The sequence below is a fragment of the Aspergillus pseudotamarii genome (genome assembly GCF_009193445.1).
Source record: "Aspergillus pseudotamarii strain CBS 117625 unplaced genomic scaffold BDV38scaffold_19, whole genome shotgun sequence".
Classification (NCBI taxonomy): Eukaryota; Fungi; Ascomycota; class Eurotiomycetes; order Eurotiales; family Aspergillaceae; genus Aspergillus; species Aspergillus pseudotamarii.
Window position 1 is genome coordinate 91,088 of NW_022475033.1, and position 13,249 is coordinate 104,336.

At 50.4% G+C, this 13,249-nt stretch overlaps 6 protein-coding genes across 6 annotated transcripts; 4 read left to right on the top strand and 2 right to left on the bottom strand.

Annotated features, from left to right (window-relative positions):
- Positions 1-1,315: 1,315 nt before the first annotated feature.
- On the top strand, positions 1,316-3,648 carry BDV38DRAFT_243703 (putative hexokinase). The gene has a single exon (XM_032054244.1). The coding sequence runs from the start codon at positions 2,040-2,042 to the stop codon at positions 3,606-3,608; it is 1,569 nt and encodes a 522-aa protein (XP_031914801.1). The 5' UTR covers positions 1,316-2,039; the 3' UTR covers positions 3,609-3,648.
- Positions 3,649-4,024: 376 nt separating this feature from the next.
- BDV38DRAFT_59328 (uncharacterized protein) lies at positions 4,025-5,182 on the bottom strand. Its single transcript, XM_032063600.1, has 3 exons — positions 4,578-5,182; positions 4,425-4,464; positions 4,025-4,314 (listed from the first exon to the last, which is right to left on the bottom strand). Exons 1-3 carry the CDS (start codon positions 5,039-5,041, stop codon positions 4,072-4,074), a joined length of 747 nt encoding a protein of 248 aa, XP_031914802.1. The 5' UTR covers positions 5,042-5,182; the 3' UTR covers positions 4,025-4,071.
- Positions 5,183-5,313: 131 nt separating this feature from the next.
- On the top strand, positions 5,314-6,678 carry BDV38DRAFT_59337 (cytochrome c oxidase assembly protein COX14). Its single transcript, XM_032063602.1, has 2 exons — positions 5,314-5,761; positions 5,883-6,678. Exons 1-2 carry the CDS (start codon positions 5,464-5,466, stop codon positions 6,359-6,361), a joined length of 777 nt encoding a protein of 258 aa, XP_031914803.1. The 5' UTR covers positions 5,314-5,463; the 3' UTR covers positions 6,362-6,678.
- Positions 6,679-6,788: 110 nt separating this feature from the next.
- Positions 6,789-8,491, bottom strand: BDV38DRAFT_59333 (3-deoxy-7-phosphoheptulonate synthase). Its single transcript, XM_032063601.1, has 3 exons — positions 8,246-8,491; positions 8,125-8,180; positions 6,789-7,990 (listed from the first exon to the last, which is right to left on the bottom strand). Exons 1-3 carry the CDS (start codon positions 8,286-8,288, stop codon positions 6,995-6,997), a joined length of 1,095 nt encoding a protein of 364 aa, XP_031914804.1. The 5' UTR covers positions 8,289-8,491; the 3' UTR covers positions 6,789-6,994.
- Positions 8,492-9,764: 1,273 nt separating this feature from the next.
- On the top strand, positions 9,765-11,656 carry BDV38DRAFT_243707 (uncharacterized protein). The gene is made up of 2 exons (XM_032054245.1): positions 9,765-10,105; positions 10,171-11,656. The coding sequence occupies exons 1-2, from the start codon at positions 10,025-10,027 to the stop codon at positions 10,984-10,986; spliced, it is 897 nt and encodes a 298-aa protein (XP_031914805.1). The 5' UTR covers positions 9,765-10,024; the 3' UTR covers positions 10,987-11,656.
- BDV38DRAFT_243709 (Thiolase, N-terminal domain-containing protein) lies at positions 11,648-13,102 on the top strand. The gene has a single exon (XM_032054246.1). It carries the CDS (start codon positions 11,754-11,756, stop codon positions 12,993-12,995), a length of 1,242 nt encoding a protein of 413 aa, XP_031914806.1. The 5' UTR covers positions 11,648-11,753; the 3' UTR covers positions 12,996-13,102.
- The last annotated feature ends 147 nt before the right edge of the window (positions 13,103-13,249 follow it).

The following is a 13,249-nucleotide window of genomic DNA, read 5'->3' on the forward strand; positions in this document are numbered from 1 at the left end:
GAATTTTGGATGTTTGCTCTGGAATGTTGGTGCACTGACAGATTTTCTACACTCAGGCATCCCAAAGTCGTCATCCGATAATTATAGTACAGACAAATACTCCTACTAGGAGTGACACGAATTAAACTAGCAGATGATTCCATGCAGGTTGGATGGATTGCACATTAGGGTAGAACCGGTATTGCCGTAACGGTGTACCGTCTCTTACCCGTACGGTTACACATTCGCGCAGTGGAAATCTATTCGATTATGGGTGCTGAAACTTGAATGTAACTCTGACCGCGGCACAATATGGTAGGCCCATGCGGGTAGAGTGGTTCCAAGATTTTATTCGATGGCTCATCTAATTGTTTCGTCTGCGGGATGAGGAAACCGGCAGTTGTCAACATCCGTTTATGCTTAAGTATACAACTGGGAGGAAGATCATCCCGACAAACGAAAGAATAGGATAGTACGTAGTAGGATTTATTCCCCGCAGATTGTTATCCGAGGTACAGTACAGGACAAAGATAAGAATCAGTAATCAAGCTAAATCTGTTTGAGAGACCGAACGACGTATCACGTTTTTATATCCTGGTAGCGGATCGTAGGATTATTTACCTGTTGATTGATGTCATGATTCCAGAGGCAATGTTCCTCGACCCCTTCTCGCATGGTGAAAAAGGTGCCACGCAACGTTCTTCTCCAATGGGTCACCGAGTCATAGCATTGGATGTCCCTTTGTCGGTTTCCCTTTGCGTCGTGAATTACTCGTTAACGATGTCCTTCAAGGTAGCAGTCGCCCTCGATCCCCACTCATGGTCATAAATGGTTAGGGTGGGAATCCCATACGGTTATGACGATACCGAACCAGCAATACATCCCCCCTGGTTGGAAGATTTTCCCACCGCTACCGTACCGTACATTACCTCCACCCCAATCGGTACGGAGTCAGTCTGTCTCTCCGGCGCATCTCTTTTCCTTTCTGCATCCATCAATCAAGAATCATTCAATCTCCCTGTTTCCCCCTCTTATAGTCAATTCGGGTGGTTGACTCTCCTCCTTATTCACCCCGTTGTTGTTTATCTTTCGACGGTGTCTGAAATTCTCATAAACCCTTTTCCTTTGTCTCTCTCTCTCTTTTTTTTTTTTTTGCTCCATCCATCATTCCTTGAAGGGTTAGTGACCCATTCATTCTGTTGGATCCTTCCAGGAATGGACACGCGTTGATCCATGCTTGGAGTGTCTATGGGTTATGGTCCCGTCACCCTCCGTTGACCATTACCACTCTACTTAATACTACTACTTACTGACGATACTACTACTACTACCACTACTACAACGGGAGAGGAAAACAAAAACAAGCACCACCACCACCACCTTAACACTCCGTGCAACTACAGCATAAGTGTCTTACTTTTTACCCCATTGAACTAGCTCGGTGGAGAGATTTTAGGAATTGCTGTCTCGTCTGGCACCACTATTTTCAACAACCCTTTCTCATTATTTCTAAAACTGAATAGCTCTTTTCGCCTTTTATTTATTTATTTATTTTTTTTTATTTATTGATTTAACCCCTCTGACTGGGTCTCCCTCTCTCTTACTTTCCAAACGGTCTCCACTTCAGCTTGACGAGGGATTGTTGCTTTTTTATTTTTCTCACTGGTGTTACCTCACGTCTCATACATTGCAACTCGGTTCCATCACCATCGTTGAGGTCTTTCATTCACTATCTCCAGTGAATTGCTACTCTCCTGGAGTCCGTACGAGAGTGCATAGTTCCCACTATAATTACCCTCGTTTCCGCAAGTGGTCCCTTCTTGCGGCAGATGCATACAATACACCTATAAGCTCATTTCATCTTGGTCTTCACTCAACTATTTAAGCCCCGCACATCTCTCTTTATTATATCTGAATTCACTTGTCACCGTTAATCTTTTGCCACTTGGACAAGGCGGTCGCTCAACGACCTACTTGAACGGATCATGTCGGCCTCCCTTACCAAGGTCCTGCATAGGATGCAGGAGCTTTTTTCAAACGTTGTCGCCGCACTAGAAGCGATGCTGTTGTTTCCATCACTCTTCCGGGATGCCTCCGGCAAGAGGAAGTCATTCCACAGGGCATCATGGCGCCGCCGCACTCTCGGTGACCTTGCTGACGAAGTCGACCATGTGTTCACAGCCCCACTATCAATGCAGAACATGGCCATGATGTCCGAAAGGATCCGTGAACAGCTCCGAATTTGTCTACAGTCTAGTCCGGTAAGCATGTTGCCGTCCTACAACCATGCGCTGCCATCAGGAACGGAGAAGGGAACCTTCCTAGCCCTCGATGTCGGAGGTTCCACCTTCCGTGTGGCGTTGATTGAACTTCGTGGAAACGGCGACATGGAGATTCTGCGGGTCAACTCGTCCCCAATCGACGAGCAGGTGAAGCTTTTGGAGGGAACCCTATTCTTTGACTGGATGGCGGAGAAGATCGATTCGATGCTCTCCGAGGTCGGCGCGCAGTACGGTCGAGAACTCGCACCATTGTCCATGGGCTTGTCGTGGTCCTTCCCGGTGGAACAGACGTCCATCAACAGCGGTTTAGTGATTCAGATGGGCAAGGGTTTTCGGTGTTCGAATGGTACTGTGGGACAGGAGCTGGGAGATCTGATTGTCCAATCATGTCGCAAACGTAGTTTGAACCTCCAAATGGGTGCCATTGTAAACGACAGCTCTGCTACTCTTCTTTCTCGTGCCTACGTGGACCCCCAGACCCGCATGTCTCTGATTCTCGGAACGGGAACCAACATGGCCATTCATTTCCCCGTGCATGCGATCGGATTGACCAAATTTGGCACCAGACCCGTAGGCTGGTTCGACTACGCCAAGCACGTCATTATCAATAGCGAGCTGAGCATGTTTGGTGGCAAGGTTTTACCGATGAGTCGATGGGACGATGTGATCAACCGTACGCATCTTCGACCCGACTATCAACCGTTAGAATACATGATCACAGGGCGCTACTTGGGCGAAATTATTCGACTGATCATCGTGGAAGCCGTGGACACCGCACAATTGTTTGGAGGTGAACTCCCTCGCTCGATGCGCGATGCCTATTCCTTCGACACGAGCATCGTCGCGGCCATTGAAGCCGATACGTCAACATCGTTTGCTTCGTCAGCGGCTCTCCTCCAGAAGGAGCACACCTTCCACCGTGCTCCAACTGTGGATGACCTCAAGTTCTTACGCCGTGTCTGTGAGATTGTTTCGAACCGCTCCGCGGGGTACCTGGCAACGGCCATCCACAGTATGTGGTGTTTGCGCAACGAAGCTGAGTTCCCCGAAGTGACCGCCTCTGCAACATCGTCGATCAAGGAGACGCAAGAGGTGACTGTGGTCGAGAGCGAGCATCCCCAGAGCTTGACTATTGCATGCGATGGCAGTGTCATCAACAAGTACCCTGGCTTCCGGGATCGCTGCCAAGGCTATATCAATCAGCTGTTACAGGAGACGAATGCTTCGAAGGGCACTTTGGAAGCGACTCCCAGCCCATCCGTCCGCCTCGACCCCGCGTCTGAGAGTGGAATCCTTGGTGCTGCGGTTGCCGTTGCGGTCGCTGTGGCTGAGAAGGCATCCACGTGAAATGCCGGGGAGACATAATCGCTTTTTTTTTTTTTTTTTTCAATCTCCTCCAGCGAAATAAGATACCGCAGTCATCTATTTGTCGGTGTATGTGTGTTGCGGATGGTCTGTCGGGCTTCAAACGGCGTTCATTTTGCATTATCCGGTGTTATGGTCTCATATTTCTTCCACCTCGTTTCTGCGCGTTTGGGTTGGCTTCGGGGTTCGGGCATCTGGCTTGTTTTGTTGTGTCTTTCGTAACACGGCGTGATCGACGCATTTTGTGTGCTCATGGGATTTGCTACTTGCATATATGTGTATGGCTTGAAAGTTTCAGGAGCTGAGCATGATCCTTAGGCGAACGGAATAGACGGTTTGGCCGGGGGCCGAGGATAGAGAGAATCGGTGTATATAATCATATCCCTAATCATAAATCCAGAGCATGACCTATTCCTCTTTCTCCCAAGGACCCGGGACATGCCAATCACTCCTTACAGAAATCCTGCAGCAATTCCAACATCCTCCGTCGTAGAACCGCCAGTTCATCCCTCCCGATCCCAGGAAGATGAGTTGACCCCGCCGAGTCCAAGACCAGACTCGGTTTAATGCTGAAAAAGGGAATCTGCAACGCCCGCAGCTCCCCCATCATGGCATCGGCCATCTGCTTCGACGCCTTGTAGACCTTCAGATCGTAATTGGTCAACTCAGCGTGATCTTCTTCGGCCGTCTAGACTCATTAGTCCTTTCCTCAGACTAAGCTAAAGCATATTCAACAACCCCTCTCCATCTATCCCCGGGGGGGGGGGGGGGGGGAATTGAGAGAGAAACTAAACTTACAGAAACCTCCTTCTCATCAACCGGTGCACCCACAGACCGTCTACAAAAACCATTAGCCACCAATAACCCAATAAAACCAAGACAAACAAACACAATACACAAAAGCCAAACCAAGAAACACAGAACGACAAGGAAGAGATAAGTAAAACTCACAAAACAGCATCCAACTCCTTCTTCTTCTCCACCCTAGCCTTCTGCTTTCTCACCAGGGCCTCCCTCCCCGTCCACCACTGCCGCTCATGATCATGCTGGCGCTGAATCAGGAAGCGGATTTTCCGCTGCAGATCCTCGTTGGTAGAGAGGGTACGCATGATGCTTTTCAAGGCCGGCGGCCAGGTAGTGATTGTGGAGGTGTTTGGGAGGTGGAAGGCGGGTGGTTTTTGGTGCTGGGGTTGTGCTTGGGGTTTGGGGTGGGGGATGTTTGGGGATGGAGTTAGGGGGATGATGGTTTCAGAGGGTTCGTAGGGGTCTGTGTCATCTTCTGGGCCATTTTGGGTGTTCTTGTTGGAGGTATATGGTGGTGGGTGAACTTGAGTTTGAGCTTGACCTTGTGATGATTGAGATAATGCTGAGAGGGTTGCGAGGACGGAGGAGAGGTCGGGGGTGTTGTGGGACATATTTCCTCTCCTCTTTATTGTTGCTTATTCTCAGGACGAGATTACTACCTCTGCAGTCAAATCCCAGTAGATCGTTCTAGCATAGAAAAGTAGTATAGCAGTAGTAGTAGTTGTTGTAGTAGTAATGAAGCTAAGATGTCAGATATCCCGCAAGTACAATCACTCCACACCGATTGGCCGCCCGTCCTTCCCGCCTAGACTCCTTTAAGCCAGTCCAACAACGGATGAAAATTTCCCGGAAGATCCTCACGCATCACCAACAATCACACCTAATTGAATTGAATGCTCTAACTCTCCCTCCCAACCAACTCGGTGTGTCCCGACTCTCAAACACCCCCACCATACACACCTCCGCCTCTCCTCTCCCTTCGACACACCAGTAAAAAAAAAAAGATAAAAATAAACAACAAAAACATCACGCCATGTCCCGATCCGCCGCAGACGCAACCCGCTTCACGGCCACAGGTCCCTACGCGCATTCCAAGCCCGGTGCCGCCCCCTACAAGCTCCCCGGCTTCATGGCGAACGCTCAGTCCCAGGGATCCGGCAACGGTGGTCGTCCGGAGACACCGAAGGAGAAGGTCGAGCGGTTGCGGGCCCAGGCTAGGGCGGCGCGGATGGCGCAGTCGACGTCGCGCGTGGATACCATGATCGATTTCGGGAGACGGTTCGCCAACAAGGCGCACAAGACAATGGTTTATACGCTTATTGCTGCTTCGGGTTAGTAGTTGTCTTTCCCTCTTTTGATTCCCTTCTTTGTTATGTTGTCATGCCAGGTCATGGCAAGGCAGTGTTGTCCTTCGAGTAGGATGGACGTGGCTAATGGGTCGCTTTGGTGTAGGTATTTGCGGAGCGTTAACGGTCTACTCGATGGTGTCTCTTACGCTATATAACCGTCGTCAACGGGCGCTGTGGATCGAAAAGGAATTGCAGACGTTGCAGGATGCCAAGACGGCGTATGCCAGCGGAACCGCCACATCGGAACAGTTGGAATTGCTCAAGAACGAGAGGATCGGTGAGATCTACGAGCAGAAGAAACAGGAGGAGAAGGCGCAACGGCCCTGGAATAAGTTCAAGCGCTATCTGTTTGACGGGTTGAGCTCGGAGGAGGCTGCCTCGAAGGTCGAGGGTGCGGCGGAGAATAACAAGCCTGGGGTTCTGGAGGCGCTGAATGCGAAGGCTGCGGAGGAGGCGAAGGCTACTGCTGCTGTCCCTGCTGCTGTGCAGCAACCGGGTCAGTTGGATGCCCTGGCGGAGAATGCGGAGACCGCTGCGAAGCAGACCTCGAGGAGCTGGAAGAGCTGGCTCACCGGCCGGTAAGGATGTGAGAGGTGAGATTGTAAAGTATTGATGATGGGGGGGGATGAGGTGGGGTCGTTCTCGATGATGTTCCGATTGAGCTTTTTCTCTTTCTCGTTTCCTTTGTGTTGCTGTTGCATGGCATTTGGTCTCTTTTCCCTTCTCCTTGTATTCCACCGATTTGGGCTTACGGCGTCTGTTAGGTGTGTTTTGAGCCGATGTAATACTGGGTCCTCTCGTCATATTGTGTACATATACTTTCCGTCATTATCTTGGTTATAGGTTTCGGCCCAAGATATGAAAAAAAAAACTTAGAGCATGGGGTGCGAATCTACAGGTGCGAGTGTGAATAAGATTGGATCACAACATTGATTGTCTCTGTTCGGACGGGAACTACTCCAGATGCCGCTCGAAACCCAAGATTCATTCAACATAACAGAATGGGATAAAACTTTTACACACATATCTTGACTGTGTTCCAGATCGCTCGCATCGACGGTCCAAGAAAGATTGTTAAAATGCCGGAAAGCCACCAAGAAGCCGAAAGAAGAAGAGGAAAAAAAGCACTACAGCTCTGGTATCTTAAACGAAACCGTCTTCAAAGACAAATAAGGGCAATGCTTCTTTGACCAACACTACTCAACCTAACGTGAATCAAGCGTTGGATGCCTTGGCAGCCCGTCTAGCGCGGACGGCATCGGCGAGATCCTCCAACACGGTGACGGTGGTCTCCCAGTCAATGCAGGCATCCGTGATGCTGACACCCTTCTTGAGGCCCTTGGGGCCCTCGGCGGGGACCTTCTGGTTGCCCTCGTGAATATTGGACTCGATCATGACACCAACAATAGCGTCCTGACCTTCGCGCATCTGGTCGGCGACTTCCTTGGCGACCAGGGGCTGGTTACGGTGGTTCTTGTTGGAGTTACCGTGGGAGCAGTCGACCATGAGCACCTCACGCTGCTTCTTGCCGCGCAGGGCTTCACGAGCCTGACGGATGCTCTCCCGGTCGTAGTTGGTACCTTTGCTACCTCCACGCAGAATCACGAAACCGTGCTCGTTACCTGAGGTCTTGGTGATGGCCGCGAGACCCTGCTTGGTGACACCGAGGAAACGGTGGGGGTGAGCGGCAGCGCCAATAGCGTCAATGGCGACGGTAAGGTTTCCGTCGGTGCCGTTTTTGTAGCCAATGGGGAAACTCAGACCGGAGGCCAGCTCACGGTGCAATTGGGACTCGGTTGTACGGGCACCGATAGCGCCGAGTGAGATGAGATCCGCAAGGTACTGAGGAGAGATAGTGTCGAGCATCTCGCTGGCAATAGGCATGCCCATGCTGGTCAGATCGGCGTAAAGCTTACGTGAGATGCGCAGACCCTTGTTGATGTTGTAGGATTCGTCAATATCCGGGTCGTTAATCAGACCCTTCCATCCGACAGTGGTGCGGGGCTTCTCCAGGTAGGCGCGCATGATGATGCACAGGTCGGACGAGAGCTTCCCAGCGAGCTCCTTGAGACGGGTGGCATATTCCAGAGCGGTGGCAGGATCATGGATGGAGCAGGGGCCGACCATCACCAGAAGACGGTCATCGCGCTGCTCGATAATCTCAACGGCTTGGTTACGGCCCGAGCGAACAGTGGCGGTTGCGTCGGCAGGCTAAGTTTGGTCGCATTATTATTAGCCTGAGAAAGAAAATTCTCTATACCGTGCCATCGACCTTCTCCGAGCAAGAAGTGTCTTCAGCCCTAGTGAAGGTGTGTGTGCCTCGGCAGGGAAGTGGGGTGACTCACAGCTGGGATCTCGGACTGAAGGTACTGAGGGGACAGCAAAGGATCGTATCCGAGGACTAGTCGAGATGAGAATCATATCATTCGAGAGAAGGTGAACTTCGGAGGAGTGATGATTACTTACCACGAGTGTCCTCATTGAACTCTGTTGTGTTAACGAGGGGCATTGTGTTTGTAGCGGGGGAGGTAAAGTCTCAAAAGAATAGAAGAGGAGGGGGGAGCGTATATGGTAGTACAGTAGCAGTTGACAGAGTATTAAGAAGGTAACAACCGACTAAGGTATTAAGAGGATTGGTAGCACCTTTATAGTCAGAGTACTCCGAAGATGAGTGATTGATAGTTGGAAGATCAATTGCATGCAGAAGTTGCGATCAAAATTGACGATGGTGATCGCCGTGAATAGTAAAATTGCGTACCGAGTGGGGCTGCCAATGATTCACACACACTGAAAAATTTTAAGTTGACCACTCACAGCCTTGCAATACCGGCCAGTCCGGTCGGTCTGATAAATACCAATACGCCCACACCCGTTTTTTCTCCCAGAACCACTGGAACCGGGCAAACGACGTAGTATGCCTGAAATAGGTTGTATATACGGTTCTGTACACAGTATGCAAATACAGTCAGATTTGCCTCCATCTCACTTGGATCCTAGTGATATATAGAAAGTATTCTGGGGTAATCCCTTCAAAGCCAAGGGATCGGAGTTCCATCTTCTCTTTAATACCTGCAATTGGCTAAAAAATCTGTCACTCCCGAGTGGCATACACAGTTTATGATGCATCTACCACCTAGAGACGTACACCAAGCGAAGTACCACCTAGGGCTTGACAAAATCGCTTAGAACAACATAGATGCCCCCTGTATTTGACATGGTTGGTGCTTAGCAGTCAGAAGTCATTCTCCTATCCTCTATCCTTGGAACTGTTCTTCTCCTTTTCCCGAACAACAGCTCTCTAAGCGGTTCAATAAATATATAGATACCACCGATCAAGTCTAGTGCACACATAGACAAAGTATGCTGACCATAGCGGAAGATAGTTACTTCTACACCGCTGTCTTTTCCCATAGTCCGGGTTTCACGAGTAGTACATACCTAAGAATTACTTCTGGGGGTACACCGTAGAGTAAACAGCCTACTAGTACTCATTCCTTCGGGTCTGGTGCAGTCCTGTACACCCACAGTACGAAGTCGAGACTAATCAAAATCCTAGCATTAGCAAGCTGGTCCAGCCACTCGTACTCATTGGGTGCCTGATTTCCTGGTAACCCTGTTGGGTAAGCGCCTCCATCGCTAGTATCATTCATCGTGCATGCATGTTGGATATATATGGAGTATTTTCTTCAAAGTAAGTCGGAGTAAAGAAAAGCCAGCCCCTTGCATTATCTGTTGAATGATGAACAATTTCTCATAAATTCAGCCAGGAGAGAGAAGAGAAAACAAAGTTACAGCAAATAACAGTGAAGACGATAATCAAGCACTCCACATGCTGTTCCCCCCACTACGTACCTAGTTATTAACTTGAGGAGAATCATGGCTAAATATGGGGTGGGCCGCTTTCCCTAATTAGGGACTACCCGTCAACGCTAAAACGTTCGGGTCCGATGCAGGTGTAACTGACTTATCGTCAGACGGCAACCATTCTCACCCTCCACTACATACTACTACCGATCGTTCCCCATGGGTTGTTGGTCTTACCACTTAGTGAGATATCGGGTATGATTCAGTAATTTCTATTTCTTGAGAAATACCGCCATTGTTTCTGGAGACTCTATTCGTTAGAGTCTCCTTCAGGCCGCCGTCCCCTTTGTCTTTGGCCATCGGAGCTGAATGGTCCTGCCTTCAACGCCGTCAGCACCTTTACATTTTCCCATCTGCTACAGGCTAGATTGCTGAAGGGACATGTTCGGTTTCTCGTCCAAACGTCCAAGGGGTCATGACGAGCTTGCCGATCTTGACAGTAGCGCCATCCCTGAGAGAAAGGTTTGTGTATCTAGCAAGCCTTGCTCTCACTTCCATGGCCCTGCCACTGACAGTTGAGCCTGTAGAAGCACCGTTCCCTAGCTCTCCGCACGTCCCCGCACTGCTCCCAGAAGCCCACCTTTACCGAAGCTACCCAAGCTATCTCTGAGTTCGGTTTATCTACGTTGACGCCAGTGGAGTCCTCAGATGATGACGATGGTAACGACGGCCATAGAAAACACGTGCGTGCCGGCTTGACACATAGTAAGGGGGAGCTGCCCCACCAGACAGCCCATTGTCACGCTTCCAATACGGCAATGGATATAGACCACGATAGAGATATGCTGCCGCCGATGGGTGATCGTACCCAGTACCTATGGCCAACCAGTGCAGGTGGCAATGAGGATATCCAGCCATCGCCAATCCCTCACAGTCTAGTTAACCAGTATCTGACCATCAGTGAGCCACATGCTGCAACTTCCGCGTACGGATATTTCCCCCCAACGACGAGTAATCATGATTCTACGTTGTCTACATGTCACCCGACTTCTCACGGCGCAACCCCGTCTTGCTTTGATACCCAGCGCCTCCCCAGCCCAGTTAGTGACGGTGAAGATGCAATGGCAAGCACCAAAGACACCGCGAGTGACGTGGATATGACCTACAACCCGTCTCGCCCTGCCTCATTCTCTCCCTCTATATGGTTGGGGACGGAGCGGAGCTCGCCCAACACGCAGGAGACAATGCCGTCAATGGACAGTGCGAAAGATACACTACCGGAACCCAAGTCAAAGAGTGTGTCAAACAAGAAGAAAATCACGATCTCAATGGGCTACCGAGCCGACTGCGAAAAATGCCGGTGCAAGGTGCCAGGCCACTATAGTCATATCATTCATGCTTAAGATGTCTTTACGATTCACCGCGTTTATCATGGTCACCGTCACCTGTACATTATTACATTGTAGATACCAAGGATTGGAACGGAGTTATCGAGTGGGCACTAAGATCCATTATACATGATGTCGTTTTCGAGGCGTTCGGGAATTTGGGGTTGATTTTGTCCAATCTACTATTAAGGTTGCAATGGACCTGTGTATAGCGAAGTTTATTTCAAATGGAAAAAAACTGAAATCTAGATGTGCGTGTATTCTGGGTCAGAGAGGCCAGGCCAGTTAAGTGGAATACCCATCTTCCGACAAGTCGTTCCGATGCGGCTGACATAAGCGACTCTATCCGACCTACGGAACTGAGGCATCCTCTCAATCAACTACTCCGACTTGCTGTGTAGCACATGCATGATAATCAGTTTTGGTCGAACTGGTAAATACTGTGTTTCCCACGCATTTACAAATGGTCCGACGGTGGACAGACATTGTGTACAAGGGCCGTGTTACCAGGGAGATTCTCATTAGCATTAAGGTGACCGACTCCAAATGATAAGATCGGATCTCTCCACTCTTTTTCCCCAACCTCGGCGGCAGAAGCTTTAGCCGATCTTCGTTGCCGGCAGTTGATGGCAAGCTCTCAAGGGCCATGTCCACTCTTAGAGGGCCCGCTCACGGAATCTTGTCCGGCAACCCATTCTTCTTTAATATAAATGTTCTTCTACTTCCTGTTTCCCCGGAATTCAGCTTTTTGTGCGCGTTGAAACCCACTACCGTATATCAATATGGCATCTCCAATTCCCCGGGGCCTCCGTCAGGTCCTCCAGAAGTCCCCCAATGACATTGTGATCCTGTCCTCACTGCGTACCCCCGTCACTCGCGCGAAGAAAGGCGGTTTTAAAGATGCCTACCCCGAAGAACTCCTCGCCAATGTCCTCAAGGCGACCCTCGAAGCGAACCCCAAACTCGACCCAGCCCTGATCGAGGAAGTCGCAATCGGTTCCGTTCTCCAAGAGCTCGGTGGTGCGAAGGCTGGCCGTATGGCTCAGATCCACGCAGGTTTCCCCCACACGGTTCCATTCCATACAATCAACAGACAATGTTCGTCCGGTCTAGCTGCTATTACCGCGATCGGTAACGGAATCCGGGCCGGCGCCCTCAACATCGGTGTCGGTGGAGGAATGGAGTCCATGACCCGGAATTACGGATCTCGCGCTATCCCCACCGTGCTCTGGCCTGAGCTTAAGGAGTCGCCGTCGAAGGACTCTCGGGATTGTATTATGCCTATGGGTATCACCTCCGAAAACGTTGCTTCTCGTTACGGCATCTCGAGGGAGGACCAAGATGTATTCGCCGCGGAGTCGCACAAGAAGGCTACCGCTGCGCAGAACGCTGGCCTGTTCGACTCCGAAATTGTGCCTGTGAAGACCCTCTCCTTTGACCCCGAAAACCCCGATGCCCCCCCGAAGGAAATTACCGTCGCAAAGGATGACGGTGTCCGCCCCAACATCTCCGTCGAGAAGATGGCCAGTCTGAAGCCAGCCTTCTCCCCGACCGGTGCCAGCACCGCCGGAAACAGCTCGCAGGTCAGCGACGGTGCTGCCGCTGCACTGCTCATGCGTCGTTCCACTGCGACCGAACTCGGACTGACATCCTCCATCAAGGGCCGCTGGGTCGGCACCGCCGTGGCTGGTTGTGCACCCGATGAGATGGGTGTTGGACCTGCTGTTGCTATTCCCAAGCTCCTTCAGCAGCTCGACATGAGCGTTTCGGATGTAAACATCTGGGAAATCAACGAGGCTTTTGCCTCCCAAGCGCTCTACTCTATCCGTAAGTTGGGTATTGACGAGGCAAAGGTCAACCCTAAGGGTGGTGCTATTGCCATCGGTCACCCGCTCGGTGCCACTGGAGCTAGACAGCTCGCAACTCTCCTGCCAGAGATGGAGCGTACCGGCCAGGAAGTCGGTGTTGTCAGCATGTGCATTGGAACAGGTATGGGAATGGCTGGTATGTTTGTTCGGGAGTAAACTTGTAAAGATTAATGGCCAACTTTAATATCCTATGAGCGAGCGTATATGCATGTACATATAAAATGACAATTTCAAGGTTTATATCAAAGTACCCATACCAATATACTGCGTAATTTTTCACTCAGTAGTTATATTTCTCTATTTTTCGTGTAATATTTCCTAAGGTTGAATGCTGGCCAGTAAATGCCAAGCCCTCGGACTCCATATCACGTGATGTGGTGCCTGGAAGAACCTCCGAACGGGAATCATGA

Coding starts and splice junctions, on each gene's coding strand:
- BDV38DRAFT_243703 (XM_032054244.1), top strand. CDS start 2,040: ATGCTGTTGTTTCCATCACTCTTCCGGGATGCCTCCGGCAAGAGGAAG.
- BDV38DRAFT_59333 (XM_032063601.1), bottom strand. CDS start 8,288: ATGCCCCTCGTTAACACAACAGAGTTCAATGAGGACACTCGTG. Junction 8,181..8,245: donor GTTCAATGAGGACACTCGTG/GTAAGTAATCAT, acceptor CATCTCGACTAG/TCCTCGGATACGATCCTTTG. Junction 7,991..8,124: donor TTCAGTCCGAGATCCCAGCT/GTGAGTCACCCC, acceptor GACCAAACTTAG/CCTGCCGACGCAACCGCCAC.
- BDV38DRAFT_243707 (XM_032054245.1), top strand. CDS start 10,025: ATGTTCGGTTTCTCGTCCAAACGTCCAAGGGGTCATGACGAGCTTGCC. Junction 10,106..10,170: donor GCGCCATCCCTGAGAGAAAG/GTTTGTGTATCT, acceptor TTGAGCCTGTAG/AAGCACCGTTCCCTAGCTCT.
- BDV38DRAFT_59337 (XM_032063602.1), top strand. CDS start 5,464: ATGTCCCGATCCGCCGCAGACGCAACCCGCTTCACGGCCACAGGTCCC. Junction 5,762..5,882: donor TACGCTTATTGCTGCTTCGG/GTTAGTAGTTGT, acceptor GCTTTGGTGTAG/GTATTTGCGGAGCGTTAACG.
- BDV38DRAFT_243709 (XM_032054246.1), top strand. CDS start 11,754: ATGGCATCTCCAATTCCCCGGGGCCTCCGTCAGGTCCTCCAGAAGTCC.
- BDV38DRAFT_59328 (XM_032063600.1), bottom strand. CDS start 5,041: ATGTCCCACAACACCCCCGACCTCTCCTCCGTCCTCGCAACCCTCTCA. Junction 4,465..4,577: donor AAGGAGTTGGATGCTGTTTT/GTGAGTTTTACT, acceptor TGGTTTTTGTAG/ACGGTCTGTGGGTGCACCGG. Junction 4,315..4,424: donor TTGATGAGAAGGAGGTTTCT/GTAAGTTTAGTT, acceptor TAATGAGTCTAG/ACGGCCGAAGAAGATCACGC.